Source organism: Rana temporaria, chromosome 5 (genome assembly GCF_905171775.1).
Source record: "Rana temporaria chromosome 5, aRanTem1.1, whole genome shotgun sequence".
Lineage (NCBI taxonomy): Eukaryota > Metazoa > Chordata > Amphibia > Anura > Ranidae > Rana > Rana temporaria.
Window position 1 is genome coordinate 67,474,198 of NC_053493.1, and position 15,291 is coordinate 67,489,488.

The following is a 15,291-nucleotide window of genomic DNA, read 5'->3' on the forward strand; positions in this document are numbered from 1 at the left end:
GCCTGTGTAAAAGGAGCCTTAGTGATACAGTAGGTCCACCAAACTCTGTATCAGATAATTTGTTGTTGATCGCCATACATGTTGAAATAGTTGTGTAAACAATTTAATTCATTGCCCCACTTCACCCAAAGAAAAATGACAGATCACACCCAATGTCTACTAAAAAAATACTTTGTTTCATTTTATGCTCTGGCTTGATTTCCAATGTACTTACTGCTTAACCAAAGAGTACATTTTTTATTTTCTTCGATGTCGTCTGTGAACAAGCCTAGATCAGTACCTATGTTCTGTTACGCTGGCTTTATATGGATCATCTTGGAGTAGATGGTATATTATAGACCCACTTTACCACCAGTACAAATGGTGGGGAAAAGTACATATAAATTACTCACCCTTAGAAACCACACCTCTACCTCTCACAAGAGTCAGATTCTAGCATATGCGGTGTGTTTTCAATGGAAAATTACATTTGAGATAATATTCATAGCTAAGCAAGTCACATCAAACGGTTCCTATCTTGATTGAGTCAGAATTTTCCCAATTCCCTTTTCTGACCTCTATCCTCATGTAGGTCATTGGATATTTATTTTCTTGCACCAAATGAAAATAAGAGATACAACCATCTTCAGCTATTGGCACATGTCCATCAGCCAAAATGACAGATGTGAATATTGATATTATGAAAATTCATATAGACCTCATCTCCCTTAAAATTACTTAAAATTACTGTGTTCTTGTTCCAAGGAGATCCTGTTTAATCAACCTATATCCCCACTTACAGTCAACTCTACTTCCCTCTTCACGACTCGTTATGTTACAAAAAAGATTAATGGCCATATAATGGTTTAATAACACACCACCATGGGTTCCTAATCACCAGCCCCAAAGGCACACAGCTCTCCTTCATTCCTGGCAACACTCAGAAACAGGCCTGGAAAACCAGAGATTATCACTGCTAAATTTTGCTGAGCTGGGATTCTATGTACCAGGCAGTTAATAATAAAGTACATTGTCCTCTTCCAGGCACTCCATCAATGCTATGCATTTGGGTCACCTATGTAGCATATCTTATATAAATTAATATATATATCATTTCCCCAGAGATGAGTTCTAGTCCACCTGGCCTCTATGAAATGAGATATGTTTCCCAAAACTGGAACAGCCATAACTTTGGGCTTTCATTTTCCAATATATATTCACTAGGTAAACATGAAACAAAAAAATACAAAACTGGTTATGTTTTATAAGATAATATGTAATTTTATAATTCTACTTCACGTATTGAAGTGTACAGTATCTCACAAAAGTAAGTACACCCCTCACATTTTTGTAAATATTTTATTATATCTTTTTATGTGACAACACTGAAGAAATTACACTTTGCTACAAGTAAAACATTTTTTTTTCTGCCAGTAAATACCTAATACAGCCCACTTCCTGTTTCTTGTCTGGTAAAAAGCCTAGGTTTATGACATGATGCACAGCTCTCTCACTCTCATGAGAGTTTGCCAGGAAGAGAGGGCCAATGAGAGCTGCAGAGATGGAGGTGTGTCTCTGTATGTCTGTGTAAATCCAGGAAGTGAACAGGCAGCAGCTTCAGCTGCCCACAGTTAAAATGGTTGCAGCCAGACTCAGTGGAGGGAAATTTCTGCAGCATATTGGGCAAGTACAGAGTCACAATATATATAAAATAATATGCAAAGTGGTTGGAGTGAAGCTTAAGAATGGCAAGTATGTTTTTATTACAAGTTATATGAGCAGATTGCAGTTCCTCTTTAAGCAGAGTATGATCCCCTCCCATCGAAGACTGGGCCGCAGGGCAGTATTCCAACATAATAACGACCCCAAACACACCTCCAAGGTGACCAAAAAAGCTGAGGGTAAAGGTGATGGACTGGCCAAGCATGTCTCCAGACCTCAACCCTATTGAGCATGTGTGGAAGGCTACAAGGTGCAAGGTCTCTAACATCCACCAGCTCTGTGATGTCGTCATGAAGGAGTGAAGAGGACTCCAGTGACAACCTGTGAAGCTCTGGTGAACTCCATGCCCATGCTGGAAAATACACACACAAAATATTGACACTAATGTGAAAAATGCACCATAGTGCAACTCTAGGTGACAGTTCATAGAATTATTAATTCATATTATCCAGTGACTTCAGTGACCATCACCTATAGCTGGATGGCATGCTCTCCTCCAGATAAGGACCCCACTACAGAGTCACACACGCCTGATATTTATGTCTCTCAGAAGGCTACGGGGAAAACTAGATCCTCCTCCTGGTGTCCTTGGGCAATGTTGACCTGCTCTTGGGATCTCAGTCAATCATTTGTGACCGTAAAATGACAAAGGCAAACCATAGTGCTCTCTGCTACAAATATTTATTAAATATTTATTAAAACTATGCACAGGCATTCAAAATACTCACATAAGCATGTGAAAAACATGGGGTGAGGTGCCACCATTCAGGGCGTATTTTCCGTTTTATATCAACGTGGATAGTTTTTTCTGTACAGTGCAATATGACTACCTGGAGGTGTTCTGTACATAGGTCGTGTACAGAATGACCCCTAAAAATAGATATTTCCCCCAAATTTGCACTGACATACAAGTCAGATTTTTGGCATCCCTTGCAACAAAAATGTCATTTTTCATTAGACACTCCCAAAGGGAAATCACATCTAAAGGGATGCAGACCCTGGCAATTTCCTCATTAGAGCCCTGCAGATGCAACAGCTGATTGAAATCACACCCATTCATATTCACAGACAAACAGCTATTTCTTTAGAATAACAAAAGGTAGGAATCTGCAATAAAGTTTGTTAAAATACTTGCGTACACAGATCACCCAGAGGGGAATGTTTTTTTCTCCACAAAAGTGGATTACGGTTGAATTAAACATGTCAACAAAGGACCACTTGCACATGCAGCAATCAACAGCCTGGATAAAGAAAGATGCTTCGAGTGACGGCTGATGTTGAAAAAAAGCTGGAAACACCTTTCTTTATCCAGGCTTTAGATGTGAGAATCCACCTCCCGAGCGGCACCCAATCCTATTGGATGCCTAAGAGGAGTAGGGGAGAAGCTGGAAGCTGCCATGGAGGAGAAGAAACTGAGCCGCTGCACTACGCTGCCTGCTGCCTGACACCCGCTGTCGATAGGATACAAATAGCGGGTGTCAGGCAGCGTAGTGCAGCGGCTCAGTTTCTTCTCCTCCATGGCAGCTTCCAGCTTCTCCCCTACTCCTCTTAGGCGTCCAATAGGATTGCTTGTCCTTTCAGCTAATCGGGTGACCGGTGTCAAAACCGGCTTCCTGATTGACCAAGAGGAGGATCAGTGTTACAACAGCGAAAATCCATTCACTGTTGTAACACACCTGGGTGGGATCAGAGCGCACTCTCTGTGACCCGAGCCCACCCTATATTGAAGCCTATTAGAGCCTTGGCTCTAATCGGTGCTTCAAAGAAACAGCCCCCCCCCCCAGCATTAGAGTACATGCACCCTTAATAAATAGACTGCTCCTGGGTGTTTCTGTCAATTTTGTCAGTGTTTGCATTAATATTCGATTGGAACTTTCGTTTTTAAGCTTTTTTTTTAAATGTTGGTATTGTGTGCTGTGTCTCCGCTGGTATTAATTTCCCATACCCATACATAGACAGGTCCACACAGCCAGGTCCACAGTCAGGTTCACTGCATAGACAGATCCATAGCCAGGTCCACTAAATATATAGGTCCACATCCAGGTTCATTGCACAGACAGGTTCACAGCCAGGTCCACTGTATAGACAGGTCCACACATCCAGGTCCACTGTATAGACAGGTCCACACAGCCAAATCCACTGTATAGACAGGTCCACACAGCCAGGTCCACTGTATAGACAGGTCCACACAGCCAGATCCACTGTATCGGCAGGTCCACACATCCAGATCCACTGTATAGACAGGTGCACACAGCCAGGTCCACGGTATAGACAAGTCCACACAGCCAGCGGCTCAGTTTCTTCTCCTCCATGGCAGCTTCCAGCTTCTCCCCTACTCCTCTTAGGCGTCCAATAGGATCGCGTGTCCTTTCAGCTAATCGGGTGACCGGTGTCAAAACCGGCTTTCTGATTGACCAAGAGGAGGATCAGTGTTACAACAGCGAAAATCCATTCACTGTTGTAACACACCTGGGTGGGATCAGAGCGCACTCTCTGTGACCCGAGCCCACCCTATATTGAAGCCTATTAGAGCCTTGGCTCTAATCAGTGCTTCAAAGAAACAGCCCCCCCCCAGCATTAGAGTACATGCACCCTTAATAAATAGACTGCCCCTGGGTGTTTCTGTCAATTTTGTCAGTGTTTGCATTAATATTCGATTGGAACTTTCGTTTTTAAGCTTTTTTTTAAATGTTGGTATTGTGTGCTGTGTCTCCGCTGGTATTAATTTCCCATACCCATACATAGACAGGTCCACACAGCCAGGTCCACAGTCAGGTTCACTGCATAGACAGATCCATAGCCAGGTCCACTAAATATATAGGTCCACATCCAGGTTCATTGCACAGACAGGTTCACAGCCAGGTCCACTGTATAGACAGGTCCACACATCCAGGTCCACTGTATAGACAGGTGCACACAGCCAGGTCCACGGTATAGACAAGTCCACACACCCAGGTCCACGGTATAGACAAGTCCACACACCCAGGTCCACGGTATAGACATGTCCACACACCCAGGTCCACTGCATAGACTGGTTCAGAGCCAGGTCCACTGGATAGACAGGTCCTCAGCCAGGTCCACTAGACATATAGGTCCACAGCCATGTTCACTGCATAGACATGGACAATGAAGGAGGCGCCAACCATGCTCTTTTCTCTTATTGGCACATGTTCTGGCTCTTCGCGCTGGCCATTCCTCTCCCAGTCAAGTGCTGTTGACTGGGAGACCTCAGAAACCTTATATCAAGCAAATATATTAATATTAATATATTATTAATATATTAAGGCCTTGTACACACGATAGGATAGCCAGAGGACAATGGTCTGACGGACCGTTTTTATCAGTCCAAACCGACCGTGAGAAACGTGCTTTAAAATTTAACCTATGGACTGGTAACCGATAGGTGAAAACCGATCGTTAGTATGCAAAAGCATCAGTTAAAAACCTGCGCATGCTCAGAATCAAGTCGACGCATGCTTGGAAGCATTGAACTTCGTTTTTTTCAGCACGTGGTTGTGTTTTACGTCACCGCGTTCTGACACGATCGTTTTTTTAACTGATGGTGTGTACGCACGACGGACCATCAGTCAGCTTCATAGGTTAACCTAGTACAACGTTCCTTCAGACCGTTGTCCTCTGGTTAATCTATCCTGTGTACAAGGCCTAATAGTTTTTATCAGCATGTACAGTACTTCAACTTTAAGGTAGAAGGGTTATTAATATCTAAAGAATATAACAAATAATCCTAACACTGCATAGACCCCACCTTATCTTATTTTTATTCTCATTGTGCCATCCTAAAGTGAAATATTGTATTATACCTTATTATAATACTGTAACAGTTTGTCTATTAATTCATTGTAATTTTATCACATAAAGCTTTGAAAATTAGACATAATGTGACACTTTTTTTAAATCACACATAAAATCCGATGAAGACAAAGGGCACTTCTTGTTAAAAACAGGTATTAATCATTACACTTTAATAAAGGTGTAATCTACCTCTCATGCTGTATTTCAGGCTAATGTAAAAGCTGTTTTCATTTGCCCATTGCATTATTATTCTAATGTGTAGTATGTTTACTTTGGCCACTTAAATACAAGAACCTTAACCACTCGAGTACTAGCCTGTATATACCCCTTTATTGTCAGGCCATTTTTCAGTTTTTCAATGCTGTAATAGTTTGATTGACAAGTACTCAGTCATGCAGCACTCTACTTGAATACATTTTATATCAAATTTTTTTTGACAAATAGAGCTTTTTCTGGGTGGTATTTAATAGCCACCATTTTAAATTTTTTACTATAAAAACAAAAAAAGGACAAAATGCCCTAAAATACCAGGACACTGCAAACACTCCCAAAATCAGGAGTAAATGTGTCTTATGACGGTGGTTGGCGGTGAGTGCCCCTTTAAATGTTGGTTATCGGTGGTGAGTGCCCCATAACTGTTGGTGGTCAGTGGTGTGTTTTTGTCCCATAACATTGGTGGTCAGTATGCCCCTTTTATTGTCAATATGCCCCCTTGTTGCTCTGTGTGTCCCCTTGCTCTTCAGTGTGTCCTCTTTGTGGTCAGGTGTTCCTATTTAATTGGTGGTCAGTGGGAACAGTGTTACTTACAAAGGAGAAATCAGCAGCAGCCGAGGTAGAAGGTCAGGGTTGAGTTTATTCTTTTATGTTCACACTTGTGATTTCTGTGGTTGGTTCATTTTAATTGTGCCCCATGCTACCCAATGACAGCTATATTAATCAGTCATTTAAAGCCTTCACTGGAAATAGTGGTGCATTTTCTGAAGCACCATTTAAAAATGTGCTCTAAAAACTTCATCCACCAACCCATTTTTTTCCATGGCATGTTATTAAGGTGGCTTAAGTAAAAAAAATAGTCAAAATATTCCCCCCCCCCCGTTTTGGATAGAATGGATTAGAAATCAGTGTTGGCTGGTGCTTTTTTTTTTCGGGGGGGGGGGGGGTCTTCACTTACCCCATTCAGGTCACAGGCGGCTTGGACGGTTTCTCTTCTCAGCCAATCCAGTCTTAAGACCCACTTCTTAACCTGATTGGCCAGGGGAAGAAGCAGGAAGGCAATAGTGAATGTTGGTTTGCTAATGTCAAAAGTGGGTGGGCTCTGGCTCTGCGCCCCAAGCCTAAACTTTTTGAAGCCAATTAGAGCTTCAGGCTTTAATCATGTGCTTCAAAAAAAAAAAGCTCAGAGAAATCTTTGTGTCCGGTGTCCCACATGAAGATTAGGGGCCGGTGCATGGAGATTAGGAGAGCTCCTGCGCCCCTTATGGACCAGCTGCCGCTGTTAGAAAATGGTTTTACTACCATCTTGCCTTGTAAAGAGCACAAATAGCAGCACAGATGAAAGTAAAAATGCCTTTTCAAAGGCAATCCTTTACTTCCAGCTCCCACTGCTGCTTTACAGGGTTTTTTTTAATGCCAGAGACATTCCCTGGGCTTCCCAATCATGTGATTACTGTGATTGGCTTGCACAGTGATCATGTGTTCTGAAGTCTATTCTACTGGCTACTGATTTTAAGCTGACCATTAACTCTTTGTGACAGTGTAGCCAAGTGCCAGTGCTGGGTGTGCCAAGTAAGTGGTCTCCCAGCAGAAAATAGTGGCACCTGCTGTATGCATATATGTGTCAACACAGTGGCTGGCAGATGCAAGTTAAGGAGGTTATTCACCCTGTTTGGGAAAAAAAATATTGTAGCTGCTGATTTTTTATAATGGACACTTATCTAGCACCTTTCTCACACGGGCCGGTTCTTCACCGGTGCTCGGGTCCCCGGTGCCAGCATGTTAATTGCCGGAAATGGGAGCAGATACCTGTCAAAACCAGGTACACGCTCCCACCCCCAAAGAAATGTTCCAAAAGAGGAAAATGAGGGGAAGAGGGTATAAAGTAGGGGAAGTAGGGAAATAATAGAACCTCTGTCAGCTTTTTATTGTTTTCTGTTTCCCTGATACAGTTTTACCCTAACATCTTGTGATGGTAACAAATGAGGGGGAAATCTCCATGCTCCGGATAGCAGTAAAACCTGACATTGTTCTAACTTTTCTCATTCCATCCAAAAAAATAATAATAATCTGGGTATAGGGTATAGACAAAACTCCCTAAACTAAAATACAGTATATCTAAAGCCAAAGTGTTTTTTTATTTGTTTTGCATTGAGTTGAAAATGGTTAAAACCCATCTCAGGCTTTGTTTTGATCCCTGCTGGGGAGAATTCCCCTACTTCCTGTCCTGGGATCACAACAGGAAGTAAATCTCTCTAGAGTGAATATTGTAACTGGAACTAGTGTCCCCAGGGTTGTGAAATGGCTTAATGATGTTTAATCACAGGATTGAATGTACAGAAATACAAAAACGTTGTCAGGTAAAACATCTCTCATATACAGTATGTATTCCGTCTGTGTATTTATTGACTAGAATTTTGTTTCAATAGAAAGTTTTTCAAAAATACACAATAGGTTGTATGTTGCTAATTAGGTTTGCAGGTACAATATAACAGCATTCATATATTTTCTTTGGTTGCCTAGGTACAAGCAGCACGGAAGTAAAAGAAAATCGCAATGTTGGCAACAGAGAGGATGTGGCTTTATCCAGCGACAGACCAAAAGTCGGGCCAGTCAGCCTTAAACGAAAGCGGCCTCTGGAGGAAGGAAACAGCGGCCATTTGTGCAAGCTGCAGATTATTCTAAAGAAACTTTCATGGTCAGTAACTCCCAAAAACGCCCTTGTTCAGCTCCATGAGCTTAAACCTGATTTGCAATACAGAATAGTTTCTCAAACTGGTCCAGTCCATGCCCCTGTGTTTTCTGTGGAGGTTGAAGTCAACGGGCTCACATTCGAGGGCAATGGACCTACGAAGAAGAAAGCTAAAATGAGGGCAGCCGAGCTGGCTCTGAAATCATTTGTGCAGTTTCCAAATGCTTGTCAGGCTCACTTTGCGATGGGGAACTGCATCAACCCCTCCACTGACTTCACATCTGACCAGGCAGACTTCCCAGACACTCTGTTCAAAGAGTTCGAGCCAACGGCACACAGCGAGCACTTCGCCTCATACAGCCCGGTTAATAACGAATTGCTTTCCAGTGCATATCGACATGGGAGATTAGTCTGTCACACGTTGGATTTAATGGGCCATACTAAACAAAACAAGCACAAGATGGCATCCCCAGCTGAGAGTGAGAAGAACCCAGTGGTGATGCTAAATGAACTGAGACCTGGACTGAGGTACGTCTGCCTTTCAGAGACTGTGGAGAAGCAGCACATCAAGCGGTTTGTGATGGCGATGAGGGTTGATGGGAGGACATTTGAAGGTTCAGGACGGAGTAAGAAACAAGCCAAGGCTCAAGCAGCACAGGCTGCCTTACAGGCCCTCTTTAATATTCAGCTGGCTGGTCACATTCCCAATAGGAGCAAGTGTAACCATTTGCCACAGGTAAGTGGTCATATATTTAACAGCTGTAAATAGGAATGTGTTGTTTAAAGTCTCATCCTTCCTTTACAGACTAGAAAATAAAAGAAAATGGATCATATTTGTTTTCCATGTGGAGATACATTTTTATAAAAAAATACCTTAACCGCTTAAGGACCAGCGCACGGCGATATATGTCGGCACAATGGCATGGCTGGGCAGATGAACGTACCTGTATGTCCCCTTTAAGATGCGGCATTGTGGACGCGCGCGCCCACCGCAAGCTCGGTGAGTCAGACCGCGGGACACGCGGACTCGATGTCTGCGGGGATACCGGCGATCATTTCACGGAGTGGAAGAAAGGGGAAATGCTGATGTAAACAAGCATTTCCCCATTCTTCCTAGTGACAGGACACTGATCACAACTCCCTGTAATTGGGAGCGGTGATTAGTGTTGTGACACACATAGCTCATCCCTCCTACAGTTAGAAGCACTCCCTATGGACACACTTAACCCCTTCAGTGCCCCTGCTGGTTAAACCCTTCACTGCCAGTGTCAAACAAACAAAATGTTTAATGCCGTATACACACCATCACTTTATGTGATGAAAAAAAACGACGTTTTTAAAAACATCACTTTAAATGACCGTGTGTGGGGGAAAAGGTCGTTTTATGTCTTGTGAAAAACGATAAAAAAAAATTGAAGCATGCTTCAATTTTATGTGTCGTTTTTCAAAACGTTGTTTTTTACTTCACAGAAATTGAGAAAATCGTGTGTAGCAAAAAAAGACATTTAAAACGACGTTTTTACACCCGTGCATGCCCAGAAGATAGTTATTAAGCGAGCTTCAATGGAAAAACGTGGTGAACGTAACCTCACTTTGATAGAGCATTGTGAAAAAACGATGGCAACTTCGTCTTTGAAAATTGAAGTTTCAAAAACTTTGTTTTTTACTTCACAGAAAATGTCGTTTTTTTTTCATCACATAAAGTGATGGTGTGTATGCGGCATTGGGGTCATTTCACACTATGTTTGGTTAAAGACGTATTACCACGTGATAAAACGTCTCTCACAATTGTTTCTTATGTGCCCCATCCACTTTTCAATGCAGCCTAGCGCTGCATTGCAATAAAATGCAGACATGCTGCATTTTATAGTAGCGCCCTGGCCTAAACCGCAGTGCGATGTCAAGCAGCGCAGCGCACTGCCAGGCATTGCAGTGAATAAAGTGTATGTTTTGTAAACATCAAATAAAGCTCATGCAAAACAAAAATAAAAAGGGAGTCGTGGGATGAATTGTGCACCACACTGCCCCCTAGTGTAACCGGAGTGGTGAATTGCTCTTGCCACTCTGCGTTGCAGTGTGAATTGGCCCTTAAACTTGTCCCTGTCTTAGGCCTAATTTACACTAGTGCATTGATCTGTGTTTTTAGCCGAAGTCATTGCAAGGACTCCGAAAAAACATAATTTTTTTTTATGTGTCCTGTTCACCTTACAATGCTGTGTGGACCTGTTGCATTGTGTTGCGTTAAAATTCATAAAGTAAGCATTTTAATGCAATGCAGGTCAAATGCATGTAAAATGCACATAAAATGGATGGAAATTTACATCCATTTCCCCTACATTTTACTGCAAGTCAGTGTGAATTCAGTCTTATGCCGCGTACACACGGTAGTTTTTTGTGATGAAAAAAAACGACATTTTTAAAAACGTCATTTAAAATGACCGTGTGTGGGGAAAACTTTTTTATGTCTTCTGAAAAACGACAAAAAAAAATTCGAACATGTTTCAATTTTTTATGTCGTTTTTCCAAATGTCGTTTTTTGTGTCATAAAAAATGACCGTGTGTGGGCTAAAACAACGTTTTTAAACCCGCGCATGCTCAAAAGCTAGTTATGACGCAAGCTTGAATGAAACAGAGTGCCGCCGTACGTGCTGGACGTAACCGCGCTTTGCTAGAGCATTTTGAAAAAATTATGGTGTGTAGGCAACGTCGTTTTTTAAAATGAAATTTGAAAAACGTTGTTTTTTTTCATGAGTGTGTACGCGGCATAAAAAAACATACTTACTAGACATTGGAGTCCAGCATTGTCTTGCTGAAAGAAGAGCTCTCTGTTCACCCCTCTTCTTCAGTGCCTCCATGTACAGACACACTGTGAGGCCCCGTACACACGGCCGAGGAACTCGACGTGCCAAACACATCGAGTTCCTCGGCGTGTTCAGTCCTGGAGCCGCCGAGGAGCTCGGCGGGCCGAGTTCTCCCATAGAACAACGAGGAAATAGAGAACATGTTCTCTATTTCCTCGCCGAGGTCCTCGTCGGCTTCCTCGGCCGAAAGTGTACACACGGCCGGTGATCTGCCGGGCTTGTTCTAGCTATGGTATTAGTTCCACTAAACAGCTGATGATCAGCTGTTGCGTTCGGCTATTGCTACTGCGCATGCCCGGAGTCTGCGCAGTCGGTTGTGGAACAAGCTCGACGATGGTCATCTTCTCCTCCTCCCTCCCTGAGGCCTCCCCCGCCCGGGTGCTCGCTGACTGGTGCCCTGGATGGGCCGCTCTATTGTCAGTCAGTGAGCTCCTCCTGCTCTGTCAGCCCCATAGAGCCGCACACAGCCCCCCCTCTACGATCCGTTACAGTGAATAAATATACAGTGAAGCATACAGTGAATAAATATACGTCCTCCCCTGCTGACTTTTGGTACGCTCCACAAGCCGGGTTTCCTGTCTCAGCAGCTAGCTGCCGATTCCGTGTTCCACAGCTGACGATCAGCTGTTTTGTTCGGCTATTTCCATAGCCTGTTACTGCGCATGCCCGGAGACTGCGCAGTCGGTTGTGGAACTTCCCCCATAGGGGAACATTCAGGACAAGTCACCGGGTTTCTCGGCAGAATTCAGCTCTGAACCGAGTTTCTGGCTGAATTCTGCCGAGAAACTCGGTCGTGTGTGCGGGGCCTGAGTCTTTTCCAGGTCTATGGGACCTGGCAGAGATATCAGTGCCCTTATCTGTGCTTGCAACAGATCCACATGCATGTGCACACATGCCGCTGGTCTCTGACTCTTTTCCGGCAGAGAGCCCTGCATTGTTTGTCCACATACAATCTGAGAGATGCTGTGCATTCGTATATACGTTGTGGGAGGTCTCTGCTTGTTTTCATAGTGTGTATGTGCATGTGCAGGGGAACAATGCAAGAAAAGAAAAAATGGAAAAAGTTTTAATCTTTAAAGTGGTTCTAAAAGCAGAAGATTTTGCATCTTCGGGCTGGGTTCCCACCTATGCGAATTGGATCATGCGGATTTCCCTGCATCAAATTTGAATAGCAGAAGAATGTGACGTGTTCTCTATGGCGCCGGTTTACATATCTCTGCAGCAGGTCCAGTGCGTTTTGCAGGAAAACCGTGTGCTTTTTTTGGTCTGTTTCAGGTCCGAATTCACCCCAAAATTCGGACTGAAATCAGACCTAAAACTGTGAACCATGCACCGGACCTGCTGTGCGGCTCATATGTGAACCGCGCCTAAAGCAATTTATGCATTAAGATAAAACTTTCAGTGTGCAGAAGCCCCCCTAATATGTACCTGAGCCCATCTTGATCCAGTGATGTTGCACAAGAGCCATGAAGTCCAGGGACTCTGCCTCCTCATGGCTGACACAGCATTGGGCACCATTGGCTCCCACTGCTGTCAATCAAAGTCATTGAGCCAATGAGGAGAGAGAGGGGCAGGGCCAATCCACAGCTCCATATCTGAATGGAGCAGCTCAGCTAGGGTGCCCCCATGGCAAGCTGCCTGCTGTGGGGGCACTCAGCAGAACGGAGGGGCCAAAAAACCCCGGCAAGGGACCCAAAGAGGAGGATCTGGACTGCTCTGTGCAAAACCATTACACAGAGCAGGTAAGTATGACATGTTTGTTATTTTTATACAGAAAAAAACAACACTTTAATATCACTTTAAAGAAGAAATCTTTTTTTTATTTATTTTTTATTTTTTTGAAAATGTGCCAGAAGGTTGGGGAAGGAGGAAGGAGAGCAGAACATAAAAAATGGGTTCCACTTTAACCTCAGGCTTTTTCATTTTATTTCCTGCTAGCCCAATTTACAAATGTGATACAATTCTATATTCTTAGAAAAATCCCTAGTGGTACCAATATACAACATAGCCTACAGTGGAGTGGGGAAAGTAATGTATAATGCAGCATTCACAGTGCAACATTTAAAGCATATGTAGAGTGCAGTTTTTCCTTCGTATGTAGTTTATCACCTGAAGCTGTTGTAACCTGCACTGTGCATGTCTGGTGTAATTCAAGTAACCATTTTTATGTACCTTTAGAAGTGGGCAAAAGTAAACACTGAAAAAAATTGTACAAGAACAATGAAAAAAGTTTGCAGAAAATACAGAAAAGATCAGTGTTAATATTCCAGGTGGGGAAATGTGGAAAAGTGAGATTTGGCTACATTTAAATTTCATCTTTGATAAGCACAGTGACATAATAGGATTTGCAGATGGTAGTCGTTATCTGCAGACAGTTAAAGCCCACACTGCATTGGTCAACTGTTTGTTTTGTCCAGGGGTGATCAGGAAGCTTATACTCACCTGATCCTCCACTCCAGCGTCAAATGGCTCTCCCCCACTGTTCCTGATGTTCTCATGTCCAGAGCAAGTCTATGTGTGTGATGATGTCAGGACCAGTTCATCACACAAGTGGCAGCCCTTGTATTTCTCTCATGACAGCTTCACTGAAAAGTTATATAGTGATCAATACCCAAAGATCATTATTTGCTTACATGCAAGGGAACGATAAAAGTTTGGTGTCTTTTTAGTTACAGCGGAACCTCGGATTGTGAGTAATGCGGTTAACGAGCGTTTCGCAATACAAGCACTGTATTTTTTAAATTCCTGACTCGGTTTGCAAGTGTTGTCTAACAAATGAGCAGGATTCAAGCCACAGTTGTATGCAGTACCGTGTTTGGCCTGAGGTGGGGGGCACCGGAGCCCATCGGCACCGCGCGGAAATGCTTGGAAATACTCAGAAATATTCCATTCCTGAGCCTTTCCGAGGTTTACCGAGGTCAGCCGAGCTGTCCTCGGGCCTTTCCGTGCGTTTCCGAGGCTGTCTGGCGCCCCCTAACCTCTTGCCACATGCGGTATTGAATACCATTGAAGTCAATGCGGAACAAATTATTTTTGTTTCCATTGACTTCAATGGGGAAACTCCCTTTGATATGCGAGTACTTTGGAATACAAACATTCTCCTGGAACGGATTATGATCATAATCCGAGGTTCCACTGTATTTTTAAGTTATTCAGTATGTAAGTGTGTATAAGATTGTAGGTTCATTTTATTGTATTTTTATGTTGCTAAAAATACAGTAGATATCAATGAAATAACAATTAGATTGTTTTCCACAGAGCATCTTATTTTCATCACTTAGCAGAATAACAAATAACTGAGTAAGCCAAAATGTGTAAGAAAAACATCAAAAGCTGGTCTGTTCTGTTAATTAAACTGCAATAACTTATAATATCAAGAGTCTTGTTAAATAAATATTTGTCTATGTATTTTAGCTGCGCTATAGAAGAATGTGCATGGGGGCACTGTGGTGCTTGGTGAAAATGGGTGCCAGAGCTCACAATATACAAGCTGTATGTGTATACTGTATGTATATATATATATATATATATATATATATATATATATATATATATATATATATATATATATATATATATATATATATATTCTGTATACAAATACATATTACAAATATGCATTTAATACATACCAAGGATCCTGAGAGCACTACTGGGTTAGCTGAGAAGACAGCTAATTAATATTGCTCTCCAATAAGTAGTGAGTCACTGCAACAGGATTATTCAGCATAGCTGATTGATAATGTTTCACATGTAAAAAGCAAACTGAAAACTACATAACACCCATGGGCGTCCGCTCCATAGGGCAAGGGGGGTCAATTGAAGCTGCGAGAACAGACACGCTTTACACCAAAACATTGGCAGATATGCTATTAAAACTGAATGGTAACACATTTTTATACATATGCTGTTCTATGCAGAAATTAATTTCCACCTATCTGACAAGGTGTAAATAACTGGGAATTTAAACATTCTTACCTTGTCTTTGATGCTCAGCTAATGGAACCATCT

The 15,291-nt window shown here is 42.5% G+C and overlaps 1 protein-coding gene across 1 annotated transcript in view; it reads left to right on the forward strand.

The window, feature by feature from the left end:
- The window catches only part of ADARB2 (adenosine deaminase RNA specific B2 (inactive)), a 411,353-nt gene that overhangs the window by 172,537 nt on the left and 223,525 nt on the right, over window positions 1-15,291 (forward strand). The window contains exon 3 of the mRNA XM_040352667.1: window positions 8,251-9,155. Coding sequence (XP_040208601.1) covers window positions 8,251-9,155 — 905 coding nt within the window. The remainder of the gene's footprint in view (window positions 1-8,250; window positions 9,156-15,291) is intronic.